General features: G+C 38.3%; 1 protein-coding gene across 1 annotated transcript in view; it reads left to right on the top strand.

Annotated features, from left to right (window-relative positions):
• Positions 1-5515: 5515 nt before the first annotated feature.
• The window catches only part of GPR126 (G protein-coupled receptor 126), a 106320-nt gene continuing 89303 nt past the window's right edge, over positions 5516-22532 (top strand). Inside the window, exon 1 of the mRNA XM_010143199.1 lies at positions 5516-5610. Coding sequence (XP_010141501.1) covers positions 5529-5610 — 82 coding nt within the window. The 5' untranslated portion in view covers positions 5516-5528. The remainder of the gene's footprint in view (positions 5611-22532) is intronic.

Below are 22532 nucleotides of genomic sequence, written 5' to 3'. Positions count from 1 at the left end.
TCGGGGGCGAGGGGCGGCCGGAGGCGCTGCGGGAGGGTCGCGGGCTCTCTCTCCCTCCTGTCTGTACGCCGCCTGGTGCCGGGAGCGGGGGGCACTGCCGTGGCCTCTGGACGGTTTCCCCGATGTGTTTTGCCTTTAGTGACAGGCTTTCAACGAAGGTAAGGCAAGGTACTAAGGTTTGGGGTTAGGCGTTTCGCCGGTGCATTCACAGCCAGGGGAGAAAGGGGACCTGTGGCTGTCTAAGGCAATCAGTACGAGGGGGAAAAGGGTAGGGTTTTCTGACAGTGCACGGTAAAGTTAAGGCAGAAATGAGGAGTTCCTAAAGTCCTAGTGGTGTAGTGCGACAGAGTTGCAAACAGCCAGCAGGTTAGTTGCCTGCAGCTGGGAAAAGCTCATTTGGAAAGGAAAGCCAAGGGACGGGGATGGATCTCATACAGCTGGCACTGTTTAAAGTAAAAGACAGGGTCTTACTTTTTTCATCCCTGTCGGTGAGTGTGAGGGTGTTTTCAAGGTTGACTGAAAGAATAATTGGGAACAATTAATGCTCAAAACAAAATGTTGTAAGTCGCGTTGTGTAATTAATCTTTCAAGACATTTGTGTACTATAGTTTAAAGCAAGGGTTTCAAAGTTAAAATCAATTGCTCCGTTAACCTGCAGGAACTAAACTGTTAGTTGCAATCACCTTTCACTACTTGTAGGTCCACTTCAGAGTGATTAGGCTTGAAATATTTTTGTTTACAACATACATGAGAAAAAAATTTGTGAAATTGATGTTATCTTTCTTTCAATTTTTAATTGTTAGCAACATTTTTCCTTAATAGCTTTAGACATGTCAAAGACCAAAGAAAGTAATGTCAGTCTGCCTGGGGCACAATTCACATCCTACTCTAGGGAACTTTGCTGAACAAGGAAGATGGTGTATTCAGATATAGTCTGCGTGTTTTGAGACCATACAGTAGACAGATGAAATGCTCCAGGATTATTCACATTTTGTGTATGTTTTCTTGCAGAGCTGTATACTCCCTAAAAGGTGATGATGTTTTGTTAGCTGGCTGTTGGCACGTAGAGTAAAAGGTTTAGTAGTCAGATGTAGCAAGGCTCCCACTATGTCAAGTTACTATCCATTTATGGTTTAGATAAATTACATGTCTATTTTGCTCTTTGGGAATGAATTGTGAATAAGCTCATTGTCTCGCTATGTTATAGGAAATTAAAGTAGCAGTGGACTGGACTGCAGTGAATTGGTAGCTAGAGTGCATAGCTGGTCATGTCACACAGCGTCTACAATGGAATAATGCAAGTCCATAGAAAAATTAGTAGTTCATCTGTCAGACTCCATAGAAGGTCACTTTTCTACTAAAAAAAAAAAAAGACATTAAGAGGGATAGCCAACTGTAGCAGATGCACTCCTACCACAGGGGTCCTAATTTTACCCATATATATTGGGTAAGATGTTGTTTTGGTTCAAAACCAAACAGTTGTAGACTGTGTTTGACAGTCTACAATGATTTGTTCAAAGCTGCTAGCATGTTACAAGCTGGGTATAGAAAAGGTCTTTTTAATTTAAATTGAAACAAAACAGAGAATGAAACCGCTGTGAACGCTGTTCCATGATTTTAATGTATCCAAACTTAAAGACTGAAATAATCCCTGTATGCTCTGAGATCTTTGTTATGGACTGCTTTGCTTACTTAGTCTCGTGGTGTGTTTTAGTACATTGCGGTGCTGATATCCATTCTCTGAGCTATGGCTGAATATTAAATGACAGAACACATCCTTCTAATACTATTCAAACAAGGAACACAAGACCAAAGGGGTCTCTTGATCAGTCAAGTCAGTGCTGTTGCAGCAGGGGACCATATCATTCTTCAATAAGGTATAAACTAGTCCAGAACTGTTTGCTAATTTTTCTGTTGAATTATTCATATGCCTTTTGGATTCATTTCTAGGTGGTAATTAACACTAATCATCAAGAAAATGAACCTTTAAATAAAATATAAACATAATGGGTATTAACAGGTAGTATCTGCAAATAAGTTGGTTTTCTTTAATGCCTGGGAAGTAGTTACTAGTTGCTCTGGCGCCTTTTCACAATTGTCTGCCAGTTGGGATGTCACATTATAAAAATATCATGGATGGGTTTTTTTATGGAAGAAGCCTTTTTGTTGGCAATGTATTAGCTGACTTCCATCTCTGTCAACTTCTTCTGCAAACAGGGGTGTTACACACATCACATCACATCACTGTGTAAGGCTGTGAGCAGTCATGTTTCTGAATTTTGGCTTTTTTGTCTATGCAAGATCTCAGGACTGATTTCCTCACTCGTTTATAGCACTCAGCTAGGAGTTGTGCTTTGTGGCATAGATCTTCAAAAGCCCTCTCCAAAAGAAACAGATCTGACTCACGGTGCCTGCGTTAGTGGAGTGTTTTGGTAGGGTGGTACTTCTGTGGTCATTCTTGTTTGAAAAATCTTTCTTACTTGTCAGTTGAGAGGATGTGGTATAAAGAAAATTGTTTTGTCCATCAGCAGTAGAGAATGTAAGTGGAAGAGATGGGTTTGCTAATTTGTGATGTATTTGCTTATATACTTGGGTGAAGAATTGTCTTTTTTTTTAATCACAATTGTATAATCCCCTCCGCTGGGGGAGAATTGTTATAGTTAGTCCTTCCTGTCTTGTTGTTTGCACTTATTTATGCTCTGCTCTGCTGCTGATTATCAATAGTCTTGAAATCTTTCTTGCCTTGTACTTTTTACAAGAGTGAGTGTGAGAAAACAGACTGTAAACTAACACTGGGGAGTCCTGGCTTGTGAGTGATACTGCAATACAAGTAAAATTGAACAAATACAAATTGGCTAAATGAAGTAGCGCTGTCAGGCTAACCCAGAATCTCAGATTCTTTAGGAATGGCACTAAGGACAATCTGTCTGGGTAGATTCACTCCAGACCTAGGCAGCAGAAACTTGTCATGTTATTTTTCTTTGAGTATCTCAAAAGTTGTGTCTTGGATTCTCCAGCTACTCAATGAGCAAAAACTTCAGCCGAGTTCACAGAGACATCAAAAGCGATGAAAAAGTATCAATACAGTGAAAACCAACACAGATTTCTTCTGAATTAATAAATGTTTGCAACTGATTCCTAGTCTGGTAACTTTTACTGCCCTTGCTCACACAAACCAACAAGCAGAAACCAGTAATGCAACCACGTCTGCGGGTTTGTATCTGTAGATTGTGCTGCAGGCTGGCATGTGCCTCATCAGTAGCTGCAAACTCTTTCTTCTGTAGAAAGAGAGTGTTTTTTCTGTGTCTCTGGTATGTCATGTTGTTATCCTCAACATTTCCATTTTGCCACTCTGTCAGTATATACACATGCTATGTGTATTCACATGTGCTTGTAACTTTTTTCGTGTCTTAAAAGGATTTCTGTGCAAAGTCAGTTTTCTAAATTAATATCAACGGTATTATGGAATTATGAATTGCATACATTGAACAGTAACCGTTCCCAAACCTCAGCATTCTGTTGTCTGAGATTTTAATAGGGACTTTTGGGTCATTAAGTCGAAGAACAATAATTCTGTTGTTTGATAATCTGGTTATTTTTTGTGTCTGGCTTCATCAAAGAGATTCTTGTGTTTCAGAGCCCAGTGTTTTCTGTGCTTCTCTTCAACACTTGTTAAGTTTGACTTTACAATATCTCAGAAAAATAAATCAGCTTCAAATTCCTGACTTGATACAACTACCCGTGAAGTACTGGACTCGTTTGTAATCAGATACTTGTGCTATGTAACACCGCACTGAAGGGAAGCCTGACTGACTGCGGCAGCCTGCAATGCCATTTACCTGGGCCCATTGGCGTCCAGCCCACGGGAGTGGTTTCATGAGCTACTACTTTTGAAACTGAAACATTAGTTGTTCCTTTACAATGGTTTATCTTGCTGCATTAAGATGGGCTTGTCTACAGTACAGAACTTCACTTTGGGAGGAAACACAAGCTGGTACTGGGAAAGGATTTACATTTGCCCCAGGTTTTACTGGCGGGTGCACAGAAATGTCTGTGGAGCAGAAGGAATACTATTTCCCCAAGTTTAAGGAAATTTTTTTTTTTTTTTTTTTGCCACTGGGTATGAACTCTGTACTTTCTTTCATTTCTTCTGTCCCAATAAATCATACCAGTGGCCATTCCAAATTCCTTTCTTTTTTTTTCCCCCCTGTCTTTAGTATGCACTAACCTGGAAGACATTTGTGTTCAGCGGTGTTTCTTCATGACTATTCATTTGTGGTGCTTTTCACCTACTGTTGCTGGGAATAGACTTGTGAAATATCCTATTTTAAGAGAATTTTTTTTTTTTTTTTTTTTGCCACTGGGTATGAACTCTGTACTTTCTTTCATTTCTTCTGTCCCAATAAATCATACCAGTGGCCATTCCAAATTCCTTTCTTTTTTTTTCCCCCCTGTCTTTAGTATGCACTAACCTGGAAGACATTTGTGTTCAGCGGTGTTTCTTCATGACTATTCATTTGTGGTGCTTTTCACCTACTGTTGCTGGGAATAGACTTGTGAAATATTTTGAGGATTCTGTTAGAGATTTTCTTCCAATGTAAGTAGATAATATCTTACTGAACAAAAGCCAGTTATTATTGCCAAATGGAAGGAGTTGGTAAAAAAATAATGCGCATTGAGTTTCATTACTTATTGCTTGCTTTTGCTTGTTGCTAACTTTTTGAATGAAATGAGACAGGAGTGTAATGGAGCACCATTCATTTTGGATACATTGTTCAAAGTCTGACCACATTTATTAAGATTCTTTCTTGCTTCCTCCTCTGCCCACTACAGAGGAAACATTTTTGTCTTGTTGTGCTTCAAGGCAGAGGAAACTTTAACTTCAAGCTATAACTGATACAGACTTTTTATATAATTGCATTTGGTTTATTAAATAATAAAGATGACCCTGACTTCACTGGCAGCACAGATGAACCCGTAGGTTTTGGCAAGAAGAGTTTCAAGATTTTCATTAAAGTTTTCAGCAGAAAATGGTGTAGGTATCAAAATATTAGCACTGAAAAATATAGTTGTATAGTTAATAACAAATGTGGTTCTATTATGTATATTTAAATAGCATAAATGTATTTGTATATGTAAACAAAAAAAGTAAAAAATAAAGTAAAACTTTGCAATGTCCCCAAACCCTAGACCTTTACTCTTTCAGAGTGTCACCATAAGGGCTGCCTGTTTCTTTTACTGAAATACCACCTACACCTACCTGTGTAGAAGCTCAGCACTGACCAGTCTTCCACTTCGTTGTCTGCTAAGAACCAGACAACATAATTTCTGGCCCTTTTTAGCAAGCGTAGAGACTTCTGTCTCTGTTCAAGCAATGCTAGGGCCATCCATAACTTTCAAGTACTACTTTATTTACTGAAAGTTACTTGTTTGACTAACAACAGTATTTTCTCATTTTCCTGGCTTCTTGTAAAGCTCCCTGAATCGTTGCTTGCTCTTTTTTCCGCAGGATGTTTCATGTAACCGAAATGTGGTGCTATCACTGGAAATGGAAGCTGCGGCACTGTCTCTGCTTATTTACTACATATATTATATGCATGCAGCAAGCAGGTAAGTCAGCAAATTATCTTCTCGCTTAGCTAAATGGTCTAGGAGACAAGTTTTGGTGACTAAGAATTATGCTTACTTATGACTGAATTAAGTACAGTATAACATTTTGGTTAAAGTGATGCGTTATAATCGTTAGTTGTGATTTGATAGGTGGTATTTTCTGCTACTGATGAATTTTCTTTTTGTTGCTTTTCATCATTTCACGTGCGTAATTTTTTTCTTTGACTTTGTTCTTTGAATTCTTCCTTTGCTTTTAACTTCTTAATACCTACCTCTCTTTTGAATATCTTCTGGTCATTGGAATACTGTGAATAATCACGTAGTCTTCCCATTTTCCACAATTCTGTTTGTGCTGATAGTATTTAGTAACCCTTCACTCTAGTTCAAAGCTGTAAAATAACTGTAGTGTGCTTATTCTTTTCAAATGCTTTTATGATTCAAATAATGGAAACATTCCTCAGCAAGCTCTGTGTATGTAAAATAATCATACACTGTAAAGAACAATCAGTATAAACTTAACATTATCTTGGTCTGTAACGACACTGGAGTACAGAGTAATGTAACACATTCTGACTGTTTTATATAAACATATGAATGAGAGATTTCTTTTACAAAACATCTGTTCCTAACCACTAGAGTGCAAAATATTTTAGGAGCTCCAGCTGCTTTACTGGAAAAAAAAAACTCTGGAGCTTATTCTGGAGCATATGAAAACTTTGGAGCAGCTTGTAGTGCTCAGCTAATTCCATATCAGGTGGGTAGTTTTGCTGTTACAGACTTGCCATTGGAAAAAGGATGATTATACATAGAAAGTGTTTCTAGTTTCTTTGATTTTTTTTTTTTTCTAAAAAAAGTGCAGGGTTTTGTGTTTTGTTTTAAACCTGCTCTTTTTATTTAGAGAAAAAACAACGCAGTAGCTCTGCAGTAGCAGTTTCCAGCTTCATGTTACTTTAATAGGTGTTTTCCATTTCCATTAAATTGTGTAGTCGGAAATGTTTTTAGGATTCAGCTCTCACTTGTGGCTCCATTGGCTGATGGCCTTTGTCTTCCTGTGTGCTTGGGCCATATGTAATCCTGGGCCATGCAGCTGCCATCCTCAGCATGAGATAAATCAGCAAAAACTGCTCTAATTTACAGCTGCTGTGGGCTGGTATCTGATAACTAGTACATTAAGACCCAAAGACCATTAGTCTTTGCTAATTCCTCTTGATAAAAGCTTAGTTATTGAAAGTGCAGGCAACACAGCAAGAAGTCCCATGAGCCAGAAGGTCTTAGCTAGTATGCTGTGAGGACAGAGAAAGCCAGCTACAAGCTCACCTGTGCATTCAGTAATCACAGCATACCGTTGCTACCTGTGCTGGTTCCCAACAAGTAGATGGGTCAAAAGCCCTATGCCAAACTCCAAGATACACTTATATAAAATCATATATGTGTCTGTCTAACTATTTCAGCAGTAAAGTGGCTGGTGCCGTAGATTGGTAAAAGCAGCCAAAGTGGTGTAGCTAACTCAGTCTCCTCTGTTATAGTTGCTGTCTGTGCTCTTTTGTCAGGCACTGGTTTGGCATGTAGGAGACTCAGAACCAGGTCTCTGATGGAAATCAGAGCAGAGACCTGAACCTGAGTCTTTTACGTCTCAAGTGCATTCCCCTGGGTGCTTTTTCTTCCTTGCTTCAACTGGAAAAGGTTTGAAATCTTCAAAATTTTCAATAAATGGAAAGGCATTTCCCTATCTGCCTGAATGGTGAGTATATAAAAAAGGCACGCTGGAAGCACCCAGGTTCAATAGACAAATGTTAGCTGTTTAACATGGAAAGAGATCTTAAATAGTTTGCTATTAATACTCAACTGAAAAGAAAATGAGGCATTTACCTTCATAGCAACCTGTCATTTGGCACTGCTTGCCTGCAGACCCTTAGGGTTCATATTGCTTTCTACGTTGGTGTAGAAGCGTAGGTTATCCTGCAAAATGGAGTCTTTTCATTGGCTCTTTATAATAGAGCAAGGCCGATAAGGTGGGAGACACTGCTGCTCCTGCGTTTTTTATTTTGTGTTCTTAAGAAGCGTTGCTCACTTTGACTGTGGATTCATATGGTATCCATAATCTCTCTGGCAGTTTAAGCTTTACTGAAGTTACAGTAGAAGGATCATAAAACCTGACATTCATCCAGCTTCACTAGTGAGCTGTAAGCTTATAAAGCTATTGGGGTTTATTAAGCTTTGCCTAGAGGAGGTTGCATACAAGCGAGGGATTAAGATCATCGTGTTCTGGTTTCATGGATTATTTAAGGGGCTGTTCATAAGGATAAAAGTATCAGTCATGCTGTGACATGGAAAAAATGCAAAAGTAATGATTTTACAGTTTAACTTGAGAAGGACTACAGAACTTGGCCTGCTTTCAGAAACGAAAGTTTAGGAGAAGGATTACACAGCAGAAAACTTAGAACAGGAGCAGGATGGTCTGTGAGAAGAATGTTTAGCTGCAAATTGATCAGTAAGGTACTGAGAAGCAGATGCAGCACTGGAGTATAATCCCAAAATGTACGTCTGATACCTGGGAGGAATCAATGGATGGACTCTGACAATTAAAACAGAAGGACAGAAATAAATTACTGTTAAAATATAACATGTGCTTTACTTCAAATCTGAGCAGCTTGTACCTGTTTTGGCATACTGGCTTCAGGTTGTGTGTTGTGACATGGGGTGAAGTTACAGAGCAGCTCAATAAGCAATTTGACAGGCTTCTGTCTGGGGTAAATGTCGCCAGTGGCCTTGAGTGAGTCATTTAGCTGTGCCTCAGTTTCCCTGCCTGAGTGTATGAGCATGAGTGTACGTCTTGCCTCACTTGTAAAGAGCTTGCCTGTCTTCCAAGGAAAGGACTTTATAAAAACTGGGATGTTAGAATGGTGGCGTTTTAAACAGAATTAGTTAAATCTGCTTCTTTCTGAGATTCAGACATTCCAAACTTTTTGTCTATATGTACATTTCATTGGTTTCAGAGAGCCCAAAAGAGAACAAAAAGAACGAACAGTGTTCTGGAAAACAGAACTGGAGAGCAGACAGAGGAAACCAAAATTTTTTTTGGCCTAGAGTTGGCAGAAGGGAGAATACGTAAGAACTGAAAATATTTTTAGAGAGGGCTGCAGTGGAAGGGGATAGCCATCCTTCTGAGTAGTTGAAAGGGCGAAAAGAATGGGCTCAGGTTACAGCAAGGTGAATGAGGGAAGGACGTCTCACTGAAAGGTACAGAAAGCAATGGAGTGGATTGGGAAGGAAGACTGGAGAATCTCAGTTGTTGGCAATGTATATTAATATCTGCCAGAAATGGTTAAAATCTACAGTCTTCTTTCCTTGGAGCTCAGAAATATATTAGATAATTTCTAAACTTCCCTAATTTCTATAGCGCTTCCTTAATCTTGGCCCCATAGAATCTATTTTAGTTCAAAGCCTGGGAAATGAGATCCATCGGAACATGCACTTCTCGGAATATGACGGCGCTTTTGCTGTGCCTAAAAAATTGTGTTGGTGTTTGTCCTGTTGCAGTGGCCTCATTTTTATCAGACATAAGGAAGCAACAGTTTGGTGTGGAAAGTAAAAGTCGGTTGCTTCAGGTGTGTGTAACCTCACAAAAGCAGTTTAGTCTCCCCTCGCTTTTTGGCTTTTCTGCTGTCACAGAAAAATGTCTAATGTTTCAATATTGTACTATGTCTTGGGTTTGACTGTGCTCTCTATGGTGACCCAGGAGGAGAATTAGAGGTTTTTTAGTGATCTCAAAAGCAGATACAGTTTGTATAATTATTTTGCAAGGTAGTTTTCAAGTGTCTTGTCAGTACTGGCCTTCCAGTGTTTTGAACACTTGCACATTTTGATGAGATTGCAACATCCTCGTAAAGAGTTTTTACCTTCTTATTTCACCAACAGATACATAATTACATAAGAGGCAGTAGCTCTTTTAAATTTTGACAACCATGCAACCATATTTTGTTTTATTCACGATATGGAAGATATTTATTTTAATAAGGCCATGAGTACATCTACAATTTTTATTACACGGTTTCTGCATTATGCCCCATACTGCTGTTATCACAGAATTACTATGACTGCAGCTAATGCTGGAGCGAGCATTTGTCCTTCTGTTCATCCATCAGTGAAGTGCACTGGTGTCTGTAGTCACATTTCCATGTCCTCAAATTGCTTTAATTGACCAAGAAGTTTCAATTTTATTACAGTCCCTGAAATTCTAATTCCATTTTTTTAGTGGTGATTCAAAGCAAAAATTTGTGCTGTTTTAAATTCATGAAGAGAGAGGTGAAAAACAAGAATAACACTGAAAGCAGGTCCTCCACCCACCTGGCTGGCTGATAATGATCTCCAGTGTAGGATCGTCTCTGTCTGCCATGCCCTTTAATTGAGCCTGCATAGATAAAGGAGGGATTGAAGTCCTCTCTTGTTTATGGGAGGGTTTCAGAGTGACCCTGCTGGCTCAGGAGCCTAGTAGGAGATGGGAAGGGAGTATGCTAATGCCACCAGCACTAGCAGCAAGAGTTAGTCATATTGTTGTCTGTGAAAATGGGTTGGGTTTTATCTGGAATGGCCTAAGTCAGAAAGTGTGGGTTTTTTCACCACAGATCTCAAACTGCCTACCCCAGACAAGGGCCAAAGATCCTATTGCCCAGCAAATGATGGAATGGTTGTCAGCACATTCCCTTAACTTTCTCTCTCTTACCATTTGCATGGCAAGAACCGAAGTGCCGAGATATTAACCCAGTCAGTCAGCACAGTCCTCACATATGGCGAGGAGACAAGAGATCATTTTATAACATTATTACTGGCGTTTTGTGGGACCTTTCCTGTGGTGTCCCCAGGGTGGGAATGGGCATGCATATATTGCTGAGCAGGGTAAATGTGACAGAGTGCTGTCCCTGACCCAGGCATGGAAATTCACATTTCTGAAGATACAGAAAAACTCAGAAAACATACAGATTTTGAAAAAGTATTCAGTCTGGCAGTGTCTTTCCTTATACAGGCACGCATACATCATGTGGAATTGAGAGATTAGTCAGAAGGAATCTGGATGTTTAATGAATAGCTCCAAAGAATTTTTAGTCTTTTTTCTTTCTGAGTCAGTCTTTTAATGTAGTTTAAGCAAAACAAATCAAAAGCAATTCTGTATGTTCTGTTTAATATCTCAATTTCTGCTGGCTTGAGGCATGTGTTTAAATTTTCTGTTCATATAAATCTTGCAGAGAAAAAGTTACTAGTTGGCTTTCTTCTATTTCCCTTAGTTGACAGTTTGTTAATATTAAAGTAAATCACTGTTGGAATGAATTTTGCAGGAAGCTGCCTCTCATTACCTCTGTACTTTTTTAGCTATGTTTTTATTTTATGGTGTTGATAATACTTTTCCCTAAAGTGTTTGGACCTCATTGCATTGACAGTATTGCCTTAAAAGCACAGTGGTTGTTTTTTTTTCCCCTTCTGATAGGCACCTGTAGCCAAACCCAAATGGAACATTGTGAAACATCACAGAATTTCAGAGCTGACTAGGACCTCATCTTACAGGTCTCTGCATTCCTTTATTAGAAGATAGGCTAAATAATACACCTTTCACTGAAGGTCCTGTCTTTATGAAGCTTAGATTTTAGAATATGTTTGTAATTTATTTTTGCCTCATTTTTTTCTGTACACTGTTAAAAATTAAAAACACAGCCAAGTGACAGTTTGTCAATATTGTCTATGCAATGGACAATAAAAGTGTCTAGCTCAGTGGGATATCAAAATGACTTGTGGCCAACAAGACCGTGCTTTACAAAAGGCTTCCTCTGAGAGAGGTTATTGTGTAAAGGAATTCATTCTTTATGGTATTTTTCAATTGCTCTCAGTAAAGTGAATGAGTATTTTAGAACAAAATAAGTTTGTCTCATTAAAAGATTGAAGTCTTTGGCAATGTCACTTTTCTCTCTTGTGGATCAGTAATGTGAGAAATGTTACATCATGAAGCGAGGATCTTAGGAACAGAACAGTTTTCTACATGAAAGTTCCTTACATATAAGTCCGGCAATCATGTGACATGAGTTTTACTGTGTATTACAATTAATACAGAGTAATTAATTATTAATTTCATATGCCAATGGACCTTTTAAAAGTGAGTGATTACCACTGCAAAGTCAACACTTGTCAATTAATAAGGGCTGATCTTGCAGATTTTGGATGCGTATTGTTATGTCCGTGATTGTTTTGCTGGAATATTGGGTTTGCTTACTTAATGGGATTGCTTAAGTGATTTGCATAAGGCGTAACATGTAACGATCACTAGATCAAGGCCTCAGTTATCACTGATTGATAATTACAATATTAAAATTTGCATTTTTATCACAACCGCAGCACAGAGATGTCTGAGAGAGATATATTTGCCCCATGTATTATGTATGGGCAATACTAAAATGAAGAAAAACATATATGACTTCTATTTTAGAAGAATTTGAAAAAAACAAAGTGCAGAATTTTTAGCTACAGTTGAGTAAGGTACTAAGAAATAAGATGACCCACCTGGAAAATTACATTCCTTGTTAAAATTGTGTGTAGACATAATTCTGATTAAATAATTTGCCTGTACTATTTCAGAATTTCTTCCCCTCATCATGGAAGTGAAAATTATCTCTCCCATGATAGGAAAATAAAGTATTTCAGCTAGAGACTGTAAACATTTTCTACTGAGTTAACTAAAATATTAGTGTAATAATGATAAGTTATATCAGAGAAGCACATCCCTTACTGTGATACATCAAACCAAAACTGCTTTTCCTGCCCTAAATATGATTATATAGGCACTCATACCAAGAGAAGGCAGGGCTTCCAGAAACACCTCTTGTTTTGTCTGGATTCAGTGCCCAGTGGTCTGCTTAGTTCCTGTAAATGACAGACTAAGCTCTAACTCTTGCTGCAGTACAGGAAAATTAAGTGCATAATTCATAGTTAGAGTTCTCTGTATGTAGATTGGCCTCCAGGTATCGTTCGTGCCGATTCATTTTACTGGCCTTTTCTTGAAGAATCAAGCCACTTTCCACTCTAAACCCAACTCCAGTCATAATTTTTTGGTACCACTATGTACTCCTTTTTTCCTCATCTTTCATGTTGTGATTTTTACCCTATTGTCTGGGACATCAGCAGCTTGAGCTGTGCGTTTTCAATTTGTTAATTGGAAAGAATTTTACTAACTGCTCTTGAGATTTCAGCCCCCAAACATGCTGACCAAGTCCCATCCTGTGACTTTTCCCTTTGGCAGTTTCTGAACACCTTTTCTGTTATTTACTGATCTGTCCAAATTTCAGTGTAACAAATAGTCACTTTTGACAAAAGACGTCACCATGGTGGTAACTCAGATTGTGTAATACTCTGAAACTACAGCTGTATCTATTAAGATGTACTTAATATTCTGTAGAAGTGTTAGCATGGCATATTTTCAGAGAACGTATTTTTTTGAAAGTTCTTGTAGAGTGAAAAAGGTGTCTGCTGGAAAACATGTTTCTCTTTTAATGAGAGATGGAAAGTTAGTTCCCATTCTCGAAACCACTTTTTTTTTTTTTCTGGATATCTCCATATTTTCAGAGAACGTATTTTTTTGAAAGTTCTTGTAGAGTGAAAAAGGTGTCTGCTGGAAAACATGTTTCTCTTTTAATGAGAGATGGAAAGTTAGTTCCCATTCTCGAAACCACTTTTTTTTTTTTTTCTGGATATCTCCAAAGCAGTCCAACTGTCTTCCAGTACATTTTAAAACCAACTGCTTTTTCAGGGATAAATATCTGCAAGAAGAGTTAGCTCTTGCAGAACACAGGGTACGTATATGAAAAGATTGTCATCCAGATAACCTAATTTTTGAAAGGATACAACATGATCAGATTTTTTCCAATTCCAGCTTTTTCCCTCATGAATATGCTTCTGAATGGGTATCAGACAGAAAACTGCAACTCCTTATCTTGAACAGAGTTTGTTTTGTTCAGATGCATGCTCTGGCTTCTCACAGCTCTTCTAAGAGCTGTGCAGTGACAAATCCATACTATGAAGCTGAAGTCATTTTTTTTATCAGAATTGCTTTTTAGGTGGAGAAAAAAAGACGTCATGGTTGAAGTTCTCACAGAGGCATTTGTACAAGTTCCAGACCTCAGAGGCTTTTTGGTGTGAGGAGTGAGGGAAAGTGTGTTGGGTTTTTGGGGGGTCTTTTGGTTGTGTGTGGTTTGTTGTTTTTTTTTTCTCATTGTCTTTTGTACTGAAATCTAAAATAAATGAGAGATTTCATGCTGGGTACGGGTGTCCATCTGTCCAATATTTTGAATAACAAATTAGTCAAATTGTGTTCAACTTGTCTTGGATTTTAATTTTGGTTTATAGAATTGTTATATTTCGAGAAATTGTATCTGTAACATACATACTAAAATAAAAGGGTGAAAGGCTGGTGTTGAACAAAGACATCATTCATACAATGAGTTAGATGTTATGGGGTGTTTAAAAAACAAAATACTGTTTGACTGATAAAAGTATTTAAAGGAAGTGTAACTATAAAAGCAATGAGCTCCCTCCCTTCCACGTGTAAGCCTAGTACATCAGATGTGCTGCATGCACAAGCAGCTCTGGTTACAGTCTATTATGTAATTAGTTTATAAAATGTGGACTTTTCTCTTTGACTTGTGAGACTGTGGCAGTATGTTGTTTCCATGATATCTTACTGATCTTACTTTGAGCTGGGTACTCTTCTGCTGAAATCTTGCCGCTGGAACTGGCAAATACATTTTATAGTGACAAAACCATCAGCCAGGGCTTTTCCTTTCGCTGTCTCTGCATGTGGGAAATTACAGTGAAATAATCACTTAACAGAGAGGTATTATGAATGAATTGCATTTAACTCTTCCACCTTTTCAAAAGGGTCTCAGTGAAAGTCAAAATGGTAGGAGTAGCATTGGTATTATAATAAATTTCTCTCCCTGGTGGCACGTGGCAATCAGAAGACAGTACTGAGGATTAAAAAGGCAAACTTCTCTATATACATTCCCTCCCTCTAATAAAATCTTCATTCTAATAAAATCTTTCACATGTGGGTAATACCAAATGAGACTTTTCTAAATCCCTTGCCAAACACTAGTAACTTAGAAGTTAGTTGCAAATAATATGTCTGGCTTAGTCAGTTGTCTTTAGTTTTGGGTGCTTTTTTTCTCCCCATTGTCAGCAGTGCTGATGTATGTGATGCAAGTATTCTCTTTTAGACAAGTCCTGTACTTAATGACTCCTTTGACTACTGCCCTCAACAAAAGTATCTGAAGTTGTTCTGTATTGTTTGTAGCATATCAGAATTGAGTGACTGGCAATTTAATTATATAATCAATAGCTGAACTCAAGATCTTAGGAGAAAAAATTGCTTATTTTTGTGTTCTTGGCTGCTTGAATCCTTTTTGAATAGTGCATCATAGCAATGGAATGTATCAGATGCCAGAAATGCAACTAAGAGTCCAGTTTTTAAAGCTATTGTTTTCAAAACATTTATCTTGCTCTATCATCCTAATCAGTTTTCTGATGTAATAATTGTTCTGAATTTGAGGGAGAAAATTACAATATTGATTTAAAAATTTAACTATATTTTCCTGTTTCTAAAAAGAATTAATTTTCTTAAATAAAACCTAATTTTTTTTCTAAGAAAGTAAATAAAAATAACTCTTACTAATAATGTGCTTAATAACAGGCATGCCACTTTTTTATGCTTAGGAATTGTGAAATTGAGACATCTGCTTGAACCTTGAAAGAGTTTTGCGCAGCTTTTGGGACAAGATATAAGGAAACTCTTCAGTAAATGTTCAGCTATAGTCTAGTGGTTCCTCCATTTTGACTGGATTGCATAAGTTTGATTTTATTTGGTCCCACCAAAGAGTGCAAGTTTTGCTGCCCCCTTGAATAAGAGCCGAGATACACCACTGCCGAGCATTTTGGAAAATCCTTCCCCAAATGTCCAAATAGAAACTATTTGGAAGTTGGCATCTTGGCCAAACCATGTTGTTATGTCAGAGGAAGCCAGAGTTCTGCCCTATGCCTTTAAAAGATTAACTTGCATGGTGCTGCAGCATTGCTGCTGTTCACAACGTGCTCACAAAGGAAAAAGGCTTAAAGAAGAAGAGTTGCTGCATGCACTTGGCAGCGATTATGTGTTGTAACTTGTGGGTTTTGTCTTCAGATTACTGTGATCTTGCCCAGTAATGCTTGAAATGGAAGAGGGTTTTGTATTCTGCTTTTTGTCGTGTAATGCCCATGTCATGTGAATCCTGACTTGGTCCTTAAGAATTGACTTGAACTCCAGCAAGGAACTCAAATACACGAACTCCCCTAGAAGGCCTGATACTGAAAGACTTTTTCATCCAGCATTGTTTGTGCTTTGAGCAGGACGCGGTGCCATTTCATGAGCTCAGAGCACCTCAGATTCCCAGAGGTTCAGTGGTTCAGCTTTCTCAGCACTCCCAAAAGCTGAGCCGAGGAGAAGACAGCATTTTCAGCTAGGTTTGCTGCATCCTGTTGGGGGTTGTTCAGTAACTGACAGAGCCAGTTAAAATACCATAAGAATACAAACAGACATCCACTCTTATTTCTACCTACCCATCCACCCATGGTCTGCCTGGCTTTTAATCCTAACACAATGAGGAATGCTTTGTTTTTCCTCTTTAAATGGATTCTCTTGGTTATAGTGGCATGAAAGATTTTTTGCGTTTTTCTTGTGTCGTACTGCAGTGTGTATGTGTTTCTACTGAGAAGACAGCTCAGCCTGGCCAGAGTTTTAATCTTTAGGGTGAGGTCTGCAATGCTTCTTATCTTAGTTAGCTACTGTGTTTATTCACTGGAAATATGTGAAAATTGGAAGTAATGTCTTCTATTAGGAAGGATCCAGCCAAACTAAAAAAAAAAAAAAAAAAAAAAAAAAAAAAAAAAAAAAAAAAAAATACTCTGGTCTTTTAGCAATTCATGGTATTTCACATTAGATTTCTATCAGCTTTCCTTTGCCGAGCTCACTGCAAGGAGCAATACAGTGACAGCAGAATGGACAATAATTTTGCATGTTTTAGAAACAAGAAAAGGTCTTAAACTAGAATCTAGTCATGAAAATGTGAATGTTGTGAGTCATAAACATAAATTACTTGATAGCAGTTGGTGAAAATTAAATGAAACGTGTTCTTTTTCCTTGCCAAGAAGCTCTTCTGTGGTACTTGCAATTTATTATTTGTAGTTTGTCATAATTTGTCTGTGTGTTTGTAGTTCAGTTTTATTATGTTGGCCCTCACAATAGTTTTCATGAACAGTCCCTATTTTATATAATTTTTCTATCCTTTTATATCATTCCTTATAAAACTTATAATGTTGGAGTGTAAACTTAGTAATGCGTATACAAATACCGAAGGTAACAAATGTCATTATAATCCAGTACTATGCAAGTAGACTTGTGTATGGCCGAGGTAGTCTGCACATTCATAAATCAGTTACCTGAAATGCAAGGAGATAATCTGCACTGTTCGATACCATGGTTGGGCTGTACTTACCAATTGGTCAACAATGATGAAAAGCACTGAAGACCAGTATGCCCAGTCTAAACACTGATCTGGTGAATATGTTCCATAACGACTTTCTTGAGGTCATGCTAGGTACTACACATACAGAATTTTTAGTAAGATTAACAATTCACCTGCTGTGTTTTTAAAGTTAATAATGCAACTCCATGACGATTGTCCCATTAAAGTTATAATGTAAACATTAAATAGAAATAATGGTGGTATTATATTATTTTTCTCCATGTAGCGTGATCTTTCACAAGTAAACTAATACTAGTTAGCATCATCATATCTCACTGGAGATACATTTTCTGGATGTAGGATCAGCCATTACCCTGTACTTGTGTACTGCCATATATAAAGTTATTTACGTGACTTGTTCTTTGGCACTGCTCTAAAACTACAAATAATATATGTGATCCAAAAGACTGATAAAATTGTCTAGAAAACATTATATATTTATGATGCGGCTTAAACTTTAATGCAGGAAAACGTTGAACTAAACTTTTGAAAGAGTTTAAGGACAAGTATCCATACAGAAACTCTTGAATGTGTATATTTGGATTGTGCTGGTGGATCTCCTGCACTGTCTGTGAGCACTGACAGATTTATAAGTCTAGCCCAATAACATAGAGCCATTGTCCACACTTTCAGTAAATTATGTTCTTGAGCAAGGACTGCTGTGGTCATGGAAAAATATATTTGTATGAGACATGAATGAATAACATTTGTCGTTGTGAGCACATTTTTATCAGCAGCAATATGAGAGGTTTGAGTAAATATGCAGGCTCCCAATTACACACGTGTATTGCCATTTCCCTGTAACTTATCTTTTCTAATTGTGACACAGTACATTTATTTTTGAAATTTTACATGACATTAAATGTCTCTTACGTATCTGTTACCGCTTTAAAGCAACACAACCCTTCACTCCTACCAATTCTGACAGAGTAAGACATTTACTTTTTTTACTTTCTAATAACTTCCTGTCTTATGTGGAGATGAGGAAAAGATCAGAATTCAGCTGGTGAACTGAAATCAAGAATAATAATCTGGAATCAGCACTCGCTACTTTGGTTGAAATGTTGGAGACCTGTGGCACAAATAAAGACATAAACCATTGGGGTAGGTTTCCTTTGATTGTCATGCAACAGCGGGTTTTAAAGTTTGACTTATTTAAATAACAGAAGAAAGCTTTAGGAATAAAATGTTATAAAGAAAATACTAAGGCTGGAAAGCTGGGAATTCAACAATTTGGAAATAACAGAACTGAAGAATTCAGGTTGCCTATGGAATTTTCCATCTTGGTATCCACCATGATGATGCAGGTTTTAATTACAAAGTCAGCTACTTTTTGCCATGGGCCTCCAGCTTTGTGCAGAGCAGACACACTATGAGGCTGGAAACCAGCATGGTCTTCAAGGCCTTTGCATGTTGGCGAGAGGTAGACTATGCTCACTAAATGAGATATGGATTGCAAGATCTCCTGGCTGGGTTGGTTGAAGGCTGTGCTAGAGAACTGAATGCTGTCTCTGACTCTTGTCTGCTGGGGGTGGCTGAGCAAATGAATTTCATGGCCTTCTTTAATGTGCCTCATTTTCTGTGCCTAATTTAAAGCTATAGGGTGAGTTGCATCTATAGTTGCAATCGAAGTGAATAGGAACTGTGTTTGACTATCTTAACCTCTATGTAATGCTGCAAATCATGAACAAGTTGAGTCTTGTGTGTCTGAAATTTGATACCGAAAGTCAGAGGATTCTTCCAATCTCGATATTCCCTGACTACCCTTCTATGAAATGAATTTAAGAACACTTCTTCCCTCACAGACATATTGTAAGTTTTTAGTTAATAGCTGTCGGAAAAATGTTCAGTGTTATACTAATGAACACGGCAGAAGAGCTCACAAGGAAATCAGTGACTCTGTCTCAGGAGAGGACTGGAATTGCTGCAAGGCTGAAGGTCACACATTGAAGAACAGAGGTAAAGCAGGATACTGAAATGCTGCTTGTTTTATGGGATTTGTCCTTCCTGTGCACTGAATAAGGTCCTGCAAAAACGGTAGTACGTGATTATGCAATTGAAGAGCTCTTTTCAATTATCTGTGCACGAAGGCCAAAGGAAGGTTAACTCTGGCATTTCCTGACTTCAGTAGTCCTTGATTGTGCAATCCTAATGGTGTCTGCATGTTTCTGCAAGAGATTTGTAATGTTGGTAAGTGTGTGTAAAGATGTAATTACTTTTAGGGATTCTTAGTTAGAATTTTAATTTAACCCATATGCAGAGCAGAAAGTCTTGTTAACAAAGAATGTTCTTTACTTATTTTTCATGTTTCATTTGTTCTCACTTTATTAGGATGTTCTCCTGCCAATTTTTGGAGACAGTTTAAGTTTAAGGAATCTGAGATTGTCAGTGATCGGATTGTGAAGCAATTAACTTCTGTGTAGAAAACCTTTCAATTATTTATTGTGGCTTCTGAATGACCCAGCAGTTAGAAAAATAGCAACCTGATTCTGTACGGCCTGTGTAACACAGGACATAGTATTTCATAAAAAGAAAAAAGGAGCAGAGAGGTATTCTGTTGTAGTACATGCTACTGTCATTTGTAAGATTTATTTTCTTTTCCCTTTCACTTTTTATTCCATCTATAACTTCAAGGGGATTTCTGCTGACTCGTTGGAAATATATCCTTTCTTCATCCTCTCCAATATTCTTTCCAGGGGTTTTATTTTTTGGGGTTGGTTGGTTTTGTTTTTTTTTAAGGCACTGTAATTCTTAGGTTATTGATGATTGATTTGTATTGTCCTCTTGGAAAAAGAAAACAAACCACTTTGCTTTTGGAACAGAGGATTCGATGTTACATTTAGCAAAAGAATGACAAGAAAATATCTGTCTAGAGAAGAGGTGTTAAGGCTTCTACTTCTGCAGTGTTAGTTTCTGGAGAAGCAATTGGGGAATGTTGGAGTCTAGGTAAGCAGGTCCTGTATGAACTGAGGTTTCAATGAAGGCAGCGTTTTGTTAAGAAGTGGGTTTCTCTGAAACACATAAAATTTTTCTGCATATCTGAAGTAATAGCAGGGCACCCAGAGCTTTGTGGAAAGATTCCTACTTCTTCAGCAATAAATAAAATAAGTAAATAAATATATTTAGTCAAGGGTAGGATACCTTTGATGTGAAGATATTCTGCTAGATGAAAGACTGCAACTGGTATGCAGTGCCAAGCATCCTCCTGCTTCCTTAGTGCCTTTGGTGCCAATGTCCTCAAAGAGAACAAGGATTGCAATCCTTAAGACATCAGATTTGAAAAAGGATTTCCTTTAGAAGTAAAGTTGTTTTTCTTACCCTCCAGACATGTAGCTAGTGGTAGGATAAGTGAGTCTTTCTGAAATTAAGAAATATTTAATAACTGTGGTGGGTTTTGGATCACAAGCCACCAAATAACTTAATTTTCCTGTAACTGTGGATGAGGTCCTGATGCCTGTCTGCCCTTGGAACAGAAGTAGATCTGGTTTAAGAAGGGGGCCAAGCAGCCCAGTGTTCATAGATGGGCATCTGGAATAGAAAAGTTAAACCCTTTGTACGTGATGCTTCCCCTCAAAACTCCCAGTTTTCAACTGTTTCCATTTTGCAATAAAAATCTCACTGAGACTGGCATGGCTTGCCTGTTTAGTAGCCTGCAATGGATTCCTACCAACTAGTTGCCCATTCTCTCTTTGAACTCATAAATCCACAGTTGTCTTAAGGCAGGAAGTGCCGCGTGTCTGCTTCCCGTTGCATGAAGAACCACCTTGTTCTCCTTACTTCTGTAACAGGGGCCACCAAGTGAAGACAGTGAGCAAATACTGCCTCTCTCCCTTTTGCCTGTCATCCATCAGACCATTCATAGACCTTTGTCGGATCTATATTACATGTTCTCTTTCCCAGATTGAAGAGTGCTTGACTACTCCCTCACTTGCCCTGACAATCCCCATCCAGGACCCCTACCCAGGCATCCTCTGCCCACTCAGAACATCATTTAAGCCTAGGCTGGGACACCCACTCATGCCCTGGGCTGTCAGTTAACTAAGAGCAGCAGAGGCTGGGTGGCCCATGATGAGGGAGGAGCTGGGAGCTGGAGTTAGCTCAGATTAGCAGAGTGAGGCAGTGAACCAGGTCTAGGGTCCGTCCAGGGAGCTGGGTCAGAAGCGGCCAGAGACAGATACACTTACAGCATATATCCAGCCAATTAAACCAATTAAGGAATTTTAGTGTGCTCGGGGCACCGTCATACTTATCTATGTTGAATTTTATTTGTCATTTTATTGCCTAGTCACTTTGTCCTGTAATAGACTCATTTTTCAGTTCTTTACAGTTTGCTTTCAATGTATCTACTATCTGGAGTAGCTTTCTATCACCAGCGAACTTTTTCTGTACTCTTCTACTGCTTTTCCAGATGTTTTCTGCATATATTAAGTAACGTGGATCCCTGTGGATCCAAAGACCCCTGTGGAACTCTGCTGGTGATTTCCTTCACATTTACTCTTATGCCCTACCTCTTAACCGGTTATTTATCAGTTCCAGAACCTTCCTGATTATGTAATGGCTGCTTAGCTTCCTTTAAAACCTTTGGCAAAAGTCTTTGCCAGAAACATTCTCAATATCCAAGTGAACTGCATTGACTGGGTCACACATACCCACGGAGCATTTCTGAACCCTGCAGAGAGGTTTGTAAGACAAAATAGCACTTTACAGATGTCATGTTGACTCTCCCAAACAAATTCTATTTATCCAGATGTCCACTAATTCTAGCATTTCTTATACCACAGATTCCTTGTGGTAACAAAGGCACTAGTCTACTCAGTGAGAAAAATAAATTTGGAGTAAACCAGTTTTACCTGTCTGCCAGTTACTGGTAACCTTTACAGGTGTTAATGATATTAACAAATTCTCAGGATGTATGACTTGTAATTAAACTGCTGTTCCAATGCTCTAGACTAAGACTGCATCTTGCAGAAATTGTCTTGAAAATAATAGGATGTGTTTGGTCTTGTTGACAAGTGGTGGAAAGGTCCGAGTGGCACTTATAGTACTTTATTAAAATGTAATGAAAGGTTTGAGGAGATCGCTTGAGTGGTAGTTCCTCGTTACAGTCTTGTCCTAGAGCCACTCTTGCGGCTCACAACTGTGAACATTAGCAGAAGAACATTTTCAGTTGCAGCAAATAGCTAGACCGCAGGTTGACCTGACCATCTAGAGGTAGGAATTGAATGTCGTGTAATGCTCTCTCAGACTGTGAATGGGAGAGGAGAGCCGAGCCATCATTGGAAAAAGGAACCATGTATTTCTGCCTTCTGAAATGCAGACGCAGCAGGA

Source organism: Buceros rhinoceros, unplaced genomic scaffold (genome assembly GCF_000710305.1).
Source record: "Buceros rhinoceros silvestris isolate BGI_N320 unplaced genomic scaffold, ASM71030v1 scaffold9339, whole genome shotgun sequence".
NCBI lineage: Eukaryota > Metazoa > Chordata > Aves > Bucerotiformes > Bucerotidae > Buceros > Buceros rhinoceros.
The sequence above is the reverse complement of the archived record's forward strand: the minus strand, read 5'-3'. Positions and strand labels throughout refer to the sequence as shown.